Genomic DNA, 16,466 nt, shown 5'->3' on the forward strand with positions numbered 1-16,466 from the left:
TTTATAATCGATTCCTAGATTTATAATTATTTTTAATAGAAACATATGTTTTTCAGTTTTAGTTTATCAAATTTCATTAAGAGAGGGGTGTGATCCATTTTTGGTCCTATTAGTCTATGTGATTACTATGTTTTTGGTACAACACAAAGTTCTTGCGCTTATGTGTTACATTTTGTTGAGAATTTGTTTTGAATTTTTTAGTCCCACATATGAAATTTTATTAATCCTCTCTTTATCTATACATTGTTGGGTTTTTTATATCAAGCAAATAGGTGAAGAAAATAAAAGGATCAAGAGAAAGAAAATTAAATTTCATAAAACTTTATTTTCAAAAAATTTATTATGGATCAAGGTAATGATTTTTTTTAATAAAAAATTACGAAAATTATCTTGTTTTAAAACTTTGAAAATTAAGATCATGCAAAATTAAGATTCAATTTGAATGATTAAGAAAATCTATTGGTGTTTTCAATTTCTCCACTTCAATTTTTTTCTTGCTCACTTGCCTATATCTCATTTTGGTATCAAGAAAAAAAAAATCAATACAAGTACTACGATTGAACTATCAAAAGAAGTACCACTTGCAAAGTCCTCTTCCAAAATTCTCCTTAAACTTCAGAAAATCAAGTGGAAATTTTCAAAAATGAAATGTTACGTCCATTTCATAAAAAAAAAAAAATCATTATTTAGATTGTAAAGTATACAACCAAAATCATAAGGATGTAAAACTAATTTTATCCATAAATATAAAAACAAAAATATCAATAATAATGTATAAAAAAACATTGATACTAACAATTCAATTAGTATAAGCACTAATCCAAGATCATTGTGTGAAAATTAGAATATCATATATTAATTAAAAATATTCGACATATTTGTTTGAGTAGTCGTTGCGAATTCATAGAAGCAAAACGATTTATAGAGTGGCTAGTTCTTTTTATTCGCTCTTCTCTTAGTGGTAACATTTAATGGGCAATTACCGTATCTTATAGAAGTGAAGAAGGGACCTTAGTCTAATTAATTAAATAACCCTAGAAGCTTCCCCATCAAAGGCTTACTGGACCAAAGGCCTACAAAATTGCCAAATTACACTATTCCAGTAAGATATACAAAGCCTATACTTAAATGATCACATTCAATTAAGTAGGCTCTCATGCTTGTCTCATATTAGGACTATATTCATCAACTAGTTTTATTAAATTATTAAAATTACTAATTAATAGTAACCCACTTATGAAAAATTTTAATATTCTCTCACTTAAACAATATTGATTAGATTGTTCAATTTTAAGAAACTTGACTTGAAAACAAGACTCTAGGTTGATTTACTTTATTTTGATGTTGTTATAATTTTAAAAAACAATTTAACCCTTGAGACAATTTTTTATTAATTTTATTTTAATTAAAAATAAAATTAATAAAAAATTAGATCAATTAAAAATATGAATATGAAATAATATAATTTTTTATAATTTTATGAATGGTTGAATAGAAAAATAAAAATGTAAAAAAATTATTAACACTTAATTTTGGTTTATAACTTCGTTTAAAAACTTAAATGAGTTTTAAGCTAGTAGGAAAGTGTTTAACTTTTACATTTAAGTTCTAACATTTTTGTCCAAAATTTATTTAAAGAACTTTGCTAAAGTTTTGATTAATATATTTGAAATTTTGACATTTTAATTGACTCATTTTCTCTATTCTCTAAATATTATTCATATTCTGATTGCTCGAGGATATATTAATGTCGGGGAATGTGAATTAGATTTTTATTTTTTTGTCTGTCTGTTTTCTAAGGTACTCCTTATGGTGTCATATGTTCTTTAATTTGTTCCTTGTTCAACTAACATGTGGAAAGTAATTTGAATTCTTTTTTTCTTTAAAAAAAAAAAGGCAAAACTTTAATCAGAACTTGATTTGGAATGCGAGTAAGAGCGTAAGAATGAGACTAAGAAATACGAGATCGATGGGGTAGGATATCGTTACTCATAATTCAATGCCTCTGCTGTATTTCAGATAAGATATGCAAACTTTATGTCCTTTTCACATCAAAATATGGCATTGACTTGTGGTTAGAGCAGTGCATGCCAATCCAAAAACTATTTGCTGCTTTCAGTCAATTTTTTCACGTTTAAAAAACTAACTACCAAAAAGCAAATAAAACATTATAACAACCCAACATTTGTCTTCGTTTGTAGCTTTAGCCATAACGGGACCATGCCAACTCCAAACACTACATCCAAATAAATGCAAAAAGCAAATGAAACATTGTAGCAACCCAAAATTTTTCTTCGTTTGTAGCTTTAGCTATAACGGGACCATGCCAACCCAAAACACTACATCCAAATAAGTGCACGTAGTTTTATCCATAATAGGCCGGCTGTCAAAGACTCAGTTGTCCCTCTCAACCTTTTTATATTTGCGAAATTATTTAATCCAGACTAAATAAAGTATTCGGATTTTGTAAGTGAAGTTAGTAAAGTGGTATTTTTTAAAAAATATATTATAAAAAATAAAAAAAATTAGTTACAAAATAAATAAAAAATGTGTTAATTTTTTATTTTATATTTTCACATAACTATAAATTCTTTCACACTCTTTATTTTAATGTTTATTTAAATAATAAAATTATTCAGTTTTAAAGTTTTTTTTACAGCATGGATGGGTGTAATAAAAAATGAAGCCGTCAATCCTTCACCGCATTATAAATGAACGTTCAACAAATTAAAAGTTGAAAAGCCAAACGGTTAATCACTATAAACGAAGGTTCAGCAAAAGTAGAAAAAACAAATTAAAACGATTTGTCTACAAAATTTTAAAATTAATTAAAATTTATTAAAAAATAATTATAAGGTTTACAAAACAATTTAAGTCCAGGAATCGATTATATATATGAAGAAAGATTAGTACCTCACAGCGTCGGTTTAAAACGGTATTAATTAACTATATGTTATTCATTAATTTTGATAAAAATAGTCTTATTTTCGGTATTTAAAAAATAATTTTTTTGATTTTTTCTTATTTATCAAAGTTTTTTTAGTTTTCATTATTGTTTATTACTTTTTTATTATTCCTTTTTTTGTTATTTCAGTTTATTCAAGAAGAATAAATTAGAACATTTTATTGAAATAATTCTTAAAAATTTCTAGTACATTGGCAACGTTGAGATAACTTTTATTCACCTAGAGATTTTCTAGGCATCACTTTTAAAAATACCTTAGAATCTTATCTTTAGAGGCCCATATTTACTTTTCATAAAAACTCTGTCGTGCATACAATGCACCCGATAATATATTGATGCACATATTTTATTTTATTTTATTTTTAAAAACTTTATTTTTTTTATTTTTATTATTTAAATTTTGAAAAAAAAGATGAATTTTTATCTTATCGAAGATTTTCTATAAATATTGCAATAAACTGATAATATTTTTAAAAAAATCTTCTTACTTAGGGATTTTTTAAAATATCTCTACTCGAAATATTTTAAAATCTTGTTATTAAATAAAATTTCATTTTTCGTCATTTTTTTATTATCATTTTATTTTCAATTTAGGTAATTTTTATTTTTATTATTCGAAAAAAGGAGAATTTTTATTATATTGAAAACTTTTTTATAAATATTTAAATACGTTGGTAGTATTTAAAAAAAATCTTTTTACCTAGAGATTTCATAGGTATCACTACTCGAAATACCTTTGAATCTTATCCTCGAATAAAAATTTTCTTTTCTTACATTTTTATTAATTTTATATTGATTTAATTAATTTTATTAATTAATTTTTGGTTTTTTCTATTTTTTCAATCTTTAAAAAAAATTATCAAAAGTTAGAAACCATTTTTTTATTATTGGTATCACAATCATTAATCATTTTTCATTATTATTATTTTATAAGGTTTGTTTCAAATTTAACAAAATTATCAAAAATTTATACTATATATTTCATTATTTATTTTTGTTTATCTTTTGTTTTCATTTTTATTAGTTATATTATAAAAAACAACAAAAATTTTATTATAACAAATTTTAATTTTTAACATGCATAAATATTAATAATAAAACTCAAAATAATAGAAATAATATACATTAAAAAAATAAAAAATTCAAAAAAAAGTTTTTTTTACCTAAACTGGACCGTTTAGGTCTCGTGCCAGTTCAGTTGTATGAAGTCAGTTTAACTAGACTGGTCTAGACTAAAGGGGAGAGCCAGTCTTGAGTTGAGCGTGTGGACCTTGGGATAGGTTGCCAAGTCACACATGGACCTTGGCCCTATAAACGATGTCATTTCATTTTTTTTTAATTCTATAAAAGGCCAATTTTTTATTTCATTTCTTTTGCTTCTTTCTCTCTCTACCTTCTCTCTTCCTCTCGACACTCTTTCACCTTTTAAAGAAAACCCAGTTTTCGGTGAATCAATGCTTGCCAGCCACTGCTTTGCCACCAATAATGACCTTCGCCAATGACAAAAAATTTTTCAAAAAATCACAAAAGCTTCTTCACATTCTCCTTGTTGTAGATCCAATCTTCATTTTGTCAAAATCGGCTTCAATCGAAATAGATCGAGTTTTAAAGCTTCGATAAAAGCCCTTTTTTATTATTTTATTTTTTCTTGAGATTGATTTTTTTCCTTTTTTTTTTTTTTACAAGAGGCTCTTGGCACTAGGTTCTTCCCCTTTAGAGAGGACTATGGATTTTTTTAATTTTATTTTGGGTTTGTGTTATCTTGGTCTTTTTAGCTTTCTGATGGGTATTGTGGGGGGGGGGGGCTTATGGTCAAGGGCTTGTTGGCTGCTGGTGTGGTGGTTTCGAGTGCAGGTCTATGGGTCGTGCCCAAAGACTCATAGAGGGGGTTGAAACCGTTGGGTTCTGGTGTGTGAACAAGTGATTACTTGGGCATGGGTTTTGCTGATGTCAGGGTTTGGAAGGGCTTTGGTTTGTGCATAGAGGTAGAAGGGGGTCAAGTGCTCTTGGTGCACAATAAAGTGCTGGCCAAGACTAGGAGTTTCGAAGGTGGAGATGGGTACTAGCCTCTGTTGGGTGTGGGGCTGCTATAGGGATAGTCTGCGTGCCCCCTCTTGTGCTTGGTGCTAATCTCCTCTATTATGGCTGGGAATGGGGTTCTTGTAGGGAAAATAGTTGCTCAAGGGGCAGGTGGAGTATAGTATGGTGTCTCAGGGGTTGTTTGGGTTTGGTTGGGGTTAGGTGCATAGGGCAGGGGAATGGGTATAAGGGGTGGGTGGCTAGTGGTACCGTGCACAGCACCCACTAGCACCAACCCCTTTGTTTTTTGCTTTTTTTTGTTTTTTGTTTTTTGTTTTTATTTTGTTTTTTGTTTTTGTATTTTTTAATTAATTAATTAATTATTATATTTTGTATCTTGATTAAATAATAAAATTAAAATTAAAAATTACATAGTAGGCTCAAGCCTAGAAAAAGAAATCAAGCTTCAGCCCATGACTCATTAGAATCGAAAAATTTAAATCGAAACCTAAACAAATTTGGTGCCTATACCTACCCCTCTTTGCATATTACTAAGAATCAGGAATAGGGCAAACACAAAAACATCAATTTTGTTTGGAATAATGATTTCAAATTTTTCAAAAAAAAAATATTTTTGTATTTTTTGGATTATTTTTGGACTTTTCATTTGAAAACAAATTTGAAAACTCTTTTAAATAAAGACTTAATATCTTTTGAAAATAAAATAAAAGATCATGCCCAAAGATCTTATAAATCTCAAAATTAAAATAGGTTTAGCTTGAAAATCTTACAAATCTTGCTTGGAGGACTTAGAGATTATGACTAGAGATCTTACAAATCTTGAAACTAAAAATAGATTCAATTCAGAAAACTTACAAATATTACTCGGTGGACTTAAAGATTACTTCCGGAGGTCTTATAAATCTCGAAAGTAAAACAGCTTCAAATCTTACCTGGAAGAGTTAAAAATTACGTTCGGAGGTCTTACAAATCTTAAAATTTAAAACAGATCTTGAATTTTAACTTTTGATTTTTGTTTAAAATTTATAATATCTTATTAATAATGCTACGTGACTTGTTAGATAGCTCTACTTACCATCCAACAAACATTTTATTGTTGGTGCCGATCACATTTATAAGTTTTTCTGCTTTCAATCAAATTTTCACATTTAAGAAACCCGGATACCAAAAAACAAAGAAAACAGCGTAACAACCCAGTGTTTCTCTTCATTAGTAGCTTTAGCAACTATAGCCGGACAAATGACAGGCCAATTCAAAACACTTCCATATATATATATATATATATATATATATATATACACATATTTTGGCTTTTTTGTGTTGTGAGTGTTGGCTGAATTTTGGTGATTTTGGATGTGGGTTTTAGATTGGTAGTGCCTAGGGAGGCGATGGCCTGAGAGACTAGGTGTTGGGATTTGGTGGTGATGCTGAGTGATCAACGGTTTTGGAGATTTTTGGCATAGGCTCCATTTAAATAGACGATGAGATTGAAAATAATAAAAAAATATTATAATTACGATTAAAAACATTTGTAATGAAAAATATCTGTTAAATAAATTTTACTAAAATTAATATTTGAATTCAATTGATGGTACAGTGAATTCAATCACACCACACCAGAAATACGATTGAATCCAAATGGTTACTTACTGTTAGGTCAGTGATCGTCTGCGCCTTCCCCAAATATTATGGTGCACGGTGGTAGAAATGGCTAGGTATTGTATATATTACCAAAATACATACTTTTTAAAGTGTTTATTAAAAAATAATTGATACAAATACATGTAATTTGCATTTATGTTGAATACATGAAGTTTGAAAATATAAAATAAACTTTGAAATAAAATTAACAAGTGGCGAACTGTTGGCAGTCTATTACCTCGTTTTATTTGAAAATTTGCTTAAAGCAATCAAATGCTCTAAGGTGGGCAATGGAGTGTCCTGAAAGATTTTACATTCTGTTTGAAAATTTGTCTGTGGCAGTCGAATGCCATGATTTTGGCATTCGAATTCAACTGCTAAAAATTCAAAAATCTTGTTTATTAGATATGATGCTTCATTCAAAAAATAATGGTTTTTAATGTAAGCGATACCTATTCAAGAAGAGGTGTTTCAAACTGTATCTATTTATTTATTGCATTACTTTATGTGATTTTAAAAAGATTGATCTGTATCTATTCGATGAATGTTTAATTGTGTGCTAATGGCTTTAATATTTGTTTTTAAAATTATAAATTGAAGTTTTCTTTTCTCAAGAGAGTATATTTTTTTATCGGATTATCATTGATCCATTTGAGTTTTTAAATTTTATAAATTGTTCTTAGTCATAATATTTTTAAATGTTATTGTTTTGATCACACATCTGTTAAAAGCTAACCGAATTAGAATTCATTCCACGTCATCATTCTTTATCCAGATGGCATATCCATGTAAGAGATGATCAAAACATTATTTTTCAAAGTTAGATGAACAAAACAAAGATTTGAAAAGGTTAAGTTGAAAAACGTTTTAGTAACCATAAACTATTATTTTGCAACAATATTAAAAGTTGGTAAAACAACTTTTTCTAATAATAAGTGAAGATTTTTATTTTGAAGTATTGATTATTTCCTCTATTTTTTAAAAATTGAGTTTTAATTTCTTATTTCTTATAAAATCATTTACGTTACACTCGTAATTAAATATTAAATTTATATAATCAATTATTATACTACTGAATAATCAATTAATAAATTATAATTTAACTAAACAAATCAACTAATAAATTATAACTTCATTAAACAATCAAATTTATAAATAATAAAATTTAAACTTAAAATTTTTAGAATTTCCTCCTTGTCATTAAATCAAAGCTTCGTTAACTCTTACAAAACCATTTAAATAATCGTATATTTGGTAGACATTATAAACCAAGTTTTACAAATTCCTTTTTAGCAAAAAACTTACTTAAAAATTAATGATCATGTAATGTTATTAAACAAATTCACGTAAATACCTTGTGATTAAAAAATATTTAAATTTATGCAAAATTTTATAAACATATCACATCATCAAAATCAATATCACATCATCATTATCAACTCTCATCTGAGTACAATTAATTGAGAAATCCTAACACTGTTACTGATTGAATTGGATTTTACAATTCGAAAAAGTTGAGGAATTCAATTCGTAAAAATGAATTTCTAGGATTAAATCCTCCTCTTCATCTAATCACAAGAGCCAATAGTATAATTTGAGCTTTCAGTTATTTAATTGTATTAATATTTAAAGCAGGACATGCCTGTTTTTATTTTTTCTCATATAAAATGTTCTGGCCCGACTCGATAAACATTAAGATTCAAAGGTTTTCTTCAAATGAAAAGGAATAGCACCTATTCTTGTGTATATATATACATTGTAGGTTCTCTTCTTTTTATCAACTTCAGGAAACTTCGTTTTTCTAGTCCGTGAACTAGTCTTCCCTCCCATCTCTCTCTATTTGCAATTCCAGGCTGCAGCAAATTTTAGTATTGGAAGCTAAAGGTCATTTGTTTTCCTGTAACTGTAAGTTTTATCTCTTTATGATCACTGTACTGTTACCAAAATACTATCATTTTTCATCTTATTTAAAACATGTTTTTTACTTTACATAAGAAATCACAGTTTAGAAATTAAAAAAAAAAAAGAGATTTTGAGTGTTAAAATTTAAATTTTAAAATTATTGGATATTATCTTTTAAATATAATTAAATGAACTAATTTAATTAAGTTTAAAGTTCAACATGACCTTTTTCATTCGAGATGAAACTTGGAAATTAAATTTAGGCAGTTAATTGATACGTCACTTTGACTTACGTCAAGTGGTTTTGGGAGAGGAGAGTTGGGTTAAAATCTTAGCATTCTTCCCTTTAAACAAGAAAAACGGATAACTGATAATCCAGTTCTTCCCCACAATTTCTTTTCTTGTTTCGAATTTTTTTTCTTCTTATTATAGCATCATTAGAACTGCTGGAGGATGAGCATGGGTTAGTTTAATTAAATAACAAATGGTAATAGTCACTGAAAACTTAATTAATCTGTATTCTCTATCTTTTTCTTTTTCTTTTTTTTTTTTGTGGGGGTGAAAAAATCAATCCTGCCCTTACAAACTATATTGGTAATTTTTATGGAAAACGTGCTTTGGCTACCTACCAGGATGTTGGTTCTCTGGACAATCATATATAGAGCAGTACCTTTTTTTTTTCTTTTGATCGAAATTTACGATGCCTTTAAGATTCTAAGTTTTAAGTAATAATACCATAACTTTATGGTTGTCCAAATGCTGGCCAAGAATCAAATATTACAAACAGGAACTCATATCAGAACAACTAGGCCTAGCAGAGAAAATGAGAATAATCAGGATTTGATTCTGTTGCTAACTAGTTAGTGTTGTCTTTTTGTTTATATGAAAAGGAGATTGAACAAATGCCAGGGAAGTGGGATCCATTACGCGCTATCAAGGCTCCATCATTTGGGAAAGAGAAAGATCCAGCTACCGATGACTTGGAAGACGATGACTTGGAGCTCGGGTCCGATGAAGGGTTTATCTACGAGGTCCCATGGGATAAAAGGTTCAAGGATTTGGAAATCCTACACTTCATCGATTTGCTAAGATGCCATCTGGTCAAAAATTGCGTCTCAAATTCAGATCCATCCACGGCCCAAAAAGGAAAAACTGAAAAAGTGTATAGTGCGACAATGTTGCATGAAGCCGGTGTTGAGTTTACACCTGTAGATGATCAAAGTGCAAGCTGGCTAGATATAGAATTTGATGGGAAAGAGCTTAAAATCCCCAAATTGAATGTGCACTCCAACACTGAAGCTTACATTCGCAACGTGATGGCCTTGGAGATGTGCCACTATCCAGGTGAAACCTATGTTTGTGCTTACATTGAACTAATGAATTATCTCATTAGAACCGACAAAGATGTAGATTTGTTAATGGTCAAGGGGGTTTTAAGCAAAGAAGGCAAAAATGAGGGAATTCTCGTTAGCAGAATAAATCCCAGCAAAATGATGGCAGGTATGATTAAGAAACTCATGCAGGGAGTTGGCGAGCCTCCTGGTTTGTACAGTAAAACAGGGAATCGACTAAACGAACATTACAAAAATGCACAGAAGCACGAAATAGCAATATTCTTCAAGGAGAATCTAGCAATTCTGAAGCGTGTGTATTTCACCAATCTTTGGCGAGGAACTGGAACTGTCGCTGCTTTTATGGTGGTTGTGCTTACTCTCATTCAAACCGTGTTGGCATTTCTTAAATGATTACTTCAACCCCCCACCACCCTCCAAAATAATTGATTTTTAATATTCCCACCCCCCCTCTCTTAATAAGATTTTAGTATTGTGATGGTGTGTCTTCAATGTATAAAGTATATAAGTGTATGCATGTATTATATAAGTATGCAAGTATATGTAAAATTAGATCGAAGTTGTAAATGTTTTGTTTTTAATTTGGCTCTTGGATTACTTAGCTAGGGCCAAGTTGTTAGTGTATGTCAATATTTTAAGTTGAAATAAAGAAGTTGTTAGTATATGTTAGTACGGTGCGTCGATTTACATATATATATATATATATATATATATATATATATATATATATATATATATATATATAAAAGCAAGTTTTGTTCATTTGCATTTTGTCTTTCTATTAAAAGTAAGAAATATAATCATCAAATTGTTCAAAAACTCAACTACTAAACATTAAATTAAGAGTAATCACTAATTTTTTCTATCTTTAATACCCTATATACACATTGTTTCGTTTTCAATTTTTTTGCTACCAACATCAAAATACTTGAGAAAAGAATCAAACAATTTAACGTGCGGCATTCCCTTAAGTTTTATCCAAAATTTAATAAAAATAAAAATATTGTCAAAATTTAACATAATTGAAGTATAATAACAAATTCATTAATATCGAATTATATAGTGACAAGTTTGATATTTGTCTCAAAGAAAAAGGGAACATATAAAGTTTTCCTCAAGTCATTTCCTGAGCTCCATCAGACACTTAACACTGTTAGCAACTTCTGTAGATTAAATGCGTCAATTGAGCGCAGCAGAACAATGGAAAACTGTGAGAATAGCCAATACTTCAGCCATGACTGGTAAAAACTAGCTAAAATGTAGTCTGCTTTCACATTTACAATGATGCATTCCACGAGTCATAATCTAACCGTTTTTTTTTCCCTTTCCATTCTATAGTACGTTAGAAACGTTTGCCCCGCCTGGTCTGAAGAGGGATAGATAATGGTTAGTTGTATATATGATTCAATGAATCATTGTCACTTCTGGTTTTCCCAATTTTCTTGGGGATCGTTATACCCTTCCAAGTGCATTACAAACATGAGATCCAATGAAAGAAAATAGAGACAGGGAGAGAGGGGAGAGGACTTTATATTCTACGAAAACTGTGCTCGACTTCTATTCCTTTCATAGTCGTCATAAGCAGGCCTGGTCCTTAAGAAGAGCAAAAAACTTGAGATTAGGCCTAACATGGAAATGCATCCCCAGCATATGAATGTCTGCAGATAGCAGTCCCTACCCATGCACACCATTGCTTCCTCCAATGAGTTTTCTTGCATAGAACTTTTCACATTAGAATCATATATAAAGCTGCAAGGAGACCATACAGTAGTGATCCGATGGGAATGTTGGTGATGAGGATGTTGTGGTTGACACTGGCACCATTAGGCCCAAATAGCTCTGATGTGATGGACACCGCCGCTGAAAATACGAATCCCGAGCTTAATCCAACCATGGCTCTGCCAGCACGCAATGCTGCCTCACAACCAGATGCAGCAAGCAGAAAAAAGGCTATTGGTGTTGGCACCATGGCAACTGGTAACCACCCAGTCCTCACCTTGCTGCATTTGTAAGGCATTTAAGTCGTCATTTTCTGAGTTAAAAGCCTACATGGAACTATGTAAGTCAATTTAAAATTTACATTAGAATTCATTCTTCAATTATGAAGCAAATTCAATTCAGAATTGCTTCTGAATTCTACAACTGTATATTTAATGACTACGGAACCTTAATAATGGCCATATGGTGCCAAAAGAGTACGGCCAGTTTCCATGCAAAGGGATGCTACTTTGCTGGAGATGCCTTTCATCTATTAAATGAATTCTAAAGGTACTAAAGTGGTGCCATGCTTATTATTTGATGTTGATGCAGTCTTTAAACAGCATAAATATACTATTTGCAGTAAATACGTACTCACGCAGGAAATCTGGGGCAGCTGAAAGCAACCGACCAAAGAATGAGAAAGAGGAGTAAAGAGTCACCACTGTACTAATCTGGGAGTAGTATCCGAGAGATTGTGCAATCTGCCCTATATTATTGCTATAAACCAGCCCTATTATCCCTCCACATAATATAGCCAGCAATCCCACTGGCGCACTAGCAATCTTGCAGAGTGCACCTCACCAAGCATTGTTAACCTGTTTTTCTGCATTACCTTCCCAAAAAACCCTTCTTTATTTGTCACATAAAATGGATTGACACTCGAGCCATTATTTTGATTATTTCCAATCAATTCCTTATGGAGCTCGAGGTCATCAGGGTCAACCAATTTGAAGTTCGAGCCATCAAGACAAAAGCTGCAATGGATAGTTCGACGAGCCCATTTCCTACCATAGACAATGGCAGGTAAACACAACAGTAGGAGCAATAGGATTAAGGCACCCACCAGGAGAATGCGTGCCCTTAAAGCTTCAGATGAAAGTGAATTTAACAGGAGAAGATATAGGCCAGTGATAACAGCTAAAACATTGAGGAGGACGAAAATGAAGGAATCCTGACTAATAACATCAGTGGACAGAAGTTGCAGAGGTGGTTGGCGGAGGATTGGGATGAGAGCTAAGATGGATGCAAGAACAGGCACAAGTGCATTAAGAAGAGATAGAGGTTGTCATCATCAGGGTTTATTGCATTGGCAATTAGAGTGTAAAGTGCAGCGGTTACACCATTGAAACTGATGGTGAGGGGCAAAGCAAGCACCCTGTTGGTTGGGAAATTTCTGATGCATAAAACAACGCATACTGAGTTGAACAGGCAGATGCTACAACCAGCAACCAAACACAGAAGAAATACTTGCCAGGATTCACATGAAATCACAATTAGTATTCCCTGGAATGGCCTGTCAGGACTAATCAAAGGCTTTTACTAAAGCGACTATTTCCCTCTTTCCCCACCGGGGTATTATCCATCAACTCCTTGTAATATTTGTTTGTCTACATGACTGAGCAGAATCATCGAGCAATGTACACCACATATTGCAAGCAATGGATTCAATAGATTTTCTTTCTATCAAAAATAAAGTAATGCATTCAGTAATGACAGTATATAATTGTAAGTTTTGGCTCAATGGTAAGTATCTTCCCCTAGTTAAGGAATGAATGAGGGATTTTGCACAGTGGATTTGACCTCTTTGGTCCTCTCCTGGCTGTGTCTGCAAATAAAGAGGATGTAGACATGGCAACAACTTCAACTATTCAAGGGTCTTTCATGATATGCAACAAATGAAGCAATTTATTCGTAGGCTGCAAACGAAGGATTTGTTATCATTATATATAATTTTATTCATAGGGTTTTGTTTCAAAAACATTGCTGAAATTTACAATTCCATCAACAATAATAACCCGGTCAACAATAAGTGGATGTATCTTTTCATCTCCTATATAAAAATAAGCTAGTAGAAATATAGAATAAAAAGCATGAATCAACTTAAATTTCCATATTTAAAATATCTATACAATATAATAAATGTAGTCCCTAAATTGGGACCGTTCATTAAGCGCTTAATTTTTGTGCCAAGTTTTGCACATTAATTGGTTTCTCAATTTTTTTAATTTTTTTTTAGTTAAGACTTCTTATCTCCAACACCCTCTTTCTATTTGTTTCCACTCAATGCAAAAAAAAAAAAAAATTACAAATTTTTTTTTTTTAAACTTGAGAAAAAAGAAAACTTTATCAGATAAAAAACAGTTCTTAATTTTTTGTCTTTAATTTTTCATTAAAAGAAAAAAGCTGCTTTTATTTTTTGTAAAGAAAACTTCCCTTTTATCAATCTAATGCAAACTTTTTAACCCTGCCCTTTACCAAAAATTTCTCTCTTTTATTATTTAGAAGAGTAATTCACTTTAAGTAAAAAGAGAAACCAAAATGTAATGAAATTAACCAAAAAGGAAAAAAAATTAAAGGAAAGGGAAAATAATTATTAACAATAACATTTAGCCTCAAATGCTTAATTAGATGACACGTCTCCTTAATTGTAGAACTTGATTGGATTGAATTGAATGAGTTATAACACATAGATTGTAAGGTTTGCAATTAATTGGGTTCTTGAATACTATTCCATTGATATTTTTATATTTTATTATAAATTACATAAATCTAATTAGTTGTAAATTTAACAACCGATGAACTTAGGCATTCATAAGTTTATGGTATGCATGAACTTATTTAATTGAGGAAGAATGTACTTTGTATTTAGTCTCATTTACATTTAATATTTTGAGTTTAAATTCATATGAACCATTGAGTAATATAAAAAACCATAAATCAAATTCAAACTACATAAATGTAATTATTTATGAATTTAATTATTTATGAATATATAATATCTACGAACTTAATTAATTGCGGATAAATGTACTTAATGATTTGTGTTATTTAAATTTAATAGATCTATTAAATATTATAAATACATATGAATCAAATGCAAATAATTATATTTTAGTTTGATTTTTTATGTTTCAATATGTTGTAAAAATATAAAGTATTTGTTTTGTATAGCTAGAAATTAAGTTTTATTTTTTTAGTTTATACATCAATATGGTTCCAATTGAATGAATTTATTGATTTGTTCACTTAAAGTATTTTTTGATAATTATTTATTATTTATTTATATTTAATAAAATTATTAAAAATAAAAGCTCAAGTTAAATTACTAAAAATAAAGTTAGATAAAAATGGATAGAAGTTAAATGTAAACTTGCTACGATTATTATGCCAAAAGTCCAATCAATTATCATACAAGTGAGCAAACCTTTATCTCAAAAAAAAAAAAAAAATGTAAACTCTTACAACTCTACAATATTTTCTCTCTCTACAATACACTAAATTATTACGAATTAATTGAAGAGAAATAAAAATAAAAATACCACATTGACATTATTTGTTTACTAAGCAAAGAACGAGTAGTAATTTCTTTAAGATTTACCAGCCAAACCGGAAAGCAGAATCCTGCCTGTGCTTGTGAAATCTGATAATGGTTAAGGAGTGATGTATCGGATCACCTGCAAATACTGGGGTGGATACCCCATACCCAAAATTGTATGATGAGATATGAATAAAAAAATGAATGAATGACACCATATAATTTTTTTTGATCAATCGTCTCATATAGAAATAAATATTTGGTTGAAGCTTTTTTGTTTTATTAATATTATTACATGTTTACTTTTTTTTGCATGTTTATTTTTTACTATTATTTTTATAATTATAGAATTAAAGCCAAATATTAACTCTCTGTGTCACTTCACATTTTCAATAATTGTACGTCTATGATAATTACACACCTCACCTTCACATTTCCGCGTTGCTCTAATTTACCAGATGTAATAAGGTTGACAAATGACGACGATATAACAGCTATCTTGAGAGAAAAGACAAAACAATTGTCTGTTACTACTTACTAGTATTTTTATTTGTACACACAAATTCCATTAAATTCATTGGTCGATGAAATTTTTTTAATTACGAATCTATATCTGACCCAAATATGAAAGAAATGCATAACTAAGGAAAGATGATGTTAAAGAATTTAGAGGGTTGATATTTTGATTAAAATCAAATTAATTAATCCAAATTAAATTAATTTGATTAATGGATATGTAAACATTTTATTGTTTAAGAAATTTTTCAATATTAAAAGGCCTCAAGTTTCATTTAGTTTTAAAATTATTTGGATCAATAGGACTTTGATCATGAAATTAAAATTTGAGCCCAAATCAAAAGGTCAATTTTTTTTTTAAAATTTATCCATGTTTTTGTTTAATTATTTCTTTATTTAGTTTTATTTCTATTGGTCAAAGAGTTAAAAATTAAAAAAAATGAAAAAAAAAAGATTTGGAAACTATGATTTTTGAGAATCAAAAGTAATTGGTCAAAGAAAATTCAACTCACTTTTAAATTTTGGAAAGCCTTGAGGAACAAGAAAACAAAAAAAAAAAAAAGAAGAAGAAAACAAGTTAGGACTAAATTAGAATCAAATTTGTCAAAATCTCGATTTCATTAAACCTCTTCTACTAAGTTTGAGGTTTCAATTTTTATACAAAAATATGAATCAAGCTCAAAGGGAAAAAATTGAAAAGGAATTTAGAGAGCAATTAACAAGCAATAATTTGTTCTTGGTCTTTGTTTGAGGA

The 16,466-nt window shown here is 29.7% G+C and overlaps 1 protein-coding gene and 1 pseudogene across 1 annotated transcript; one reads left to right on the forward strand and one right to left on the reverse strand.

Moving 5' to 3' along the window:
* The first annotated feature begins 9,450 nt into the window (after nucleotides 1–9,450).
* LOC149518116 (putative UPF0481 protein At3g02645) lies at nucleotides 9,451–10,378 on the forward strand. The gene has a single exon (XM_089763424.1). The coding sequence runs from the start codon at nucleotides 9,451–9,453 to the stop codon at nucleotides 10,291–10,293; it is 843 nt and encodes a 280-aa protein (XP_089619550.1). The 3' UTR covers nucleotides 10,294–10,378.
* A 1,057-nt stretch (nucleotides 10,379–11,435) lies between these two features.
* Nucleotides 11,436–13,511, reverse strand: LOC149518117 (protein NUCLEAR FUSION DEFECTIVE 4 pseudogene; annotated as a pseudogene).
* Between the last annotated feature and the right edge of the window lie 2,955 nt (nucleotides 13,512–16,466).

This window comes from Durio zibethinus, chromosome 7, assembly GCF_047325235.1.
Source record: "Durio zibethinus cultivar Kanyao isolate XHJ-2024 chromosome 7, ASM4732523v1, whole genome shotgun sequence".
NCBI classification, from domain to species: Eukaryota; Viridiplantae; Streptophyta; class Magnoliopsida; order Malvales; family Malvaceae; genus Durio; species Durio zibethinus.

Bases quoted from the DNA above. Each gene is read 5' to 3' on its own strand.
- LOC149518116 (XM_089763424.1), top strand. From the start codon at position 9,451: ATGCCAGGGAAGTGGGATCCATTACGCGCTATCAAGGCTCCATCATTT.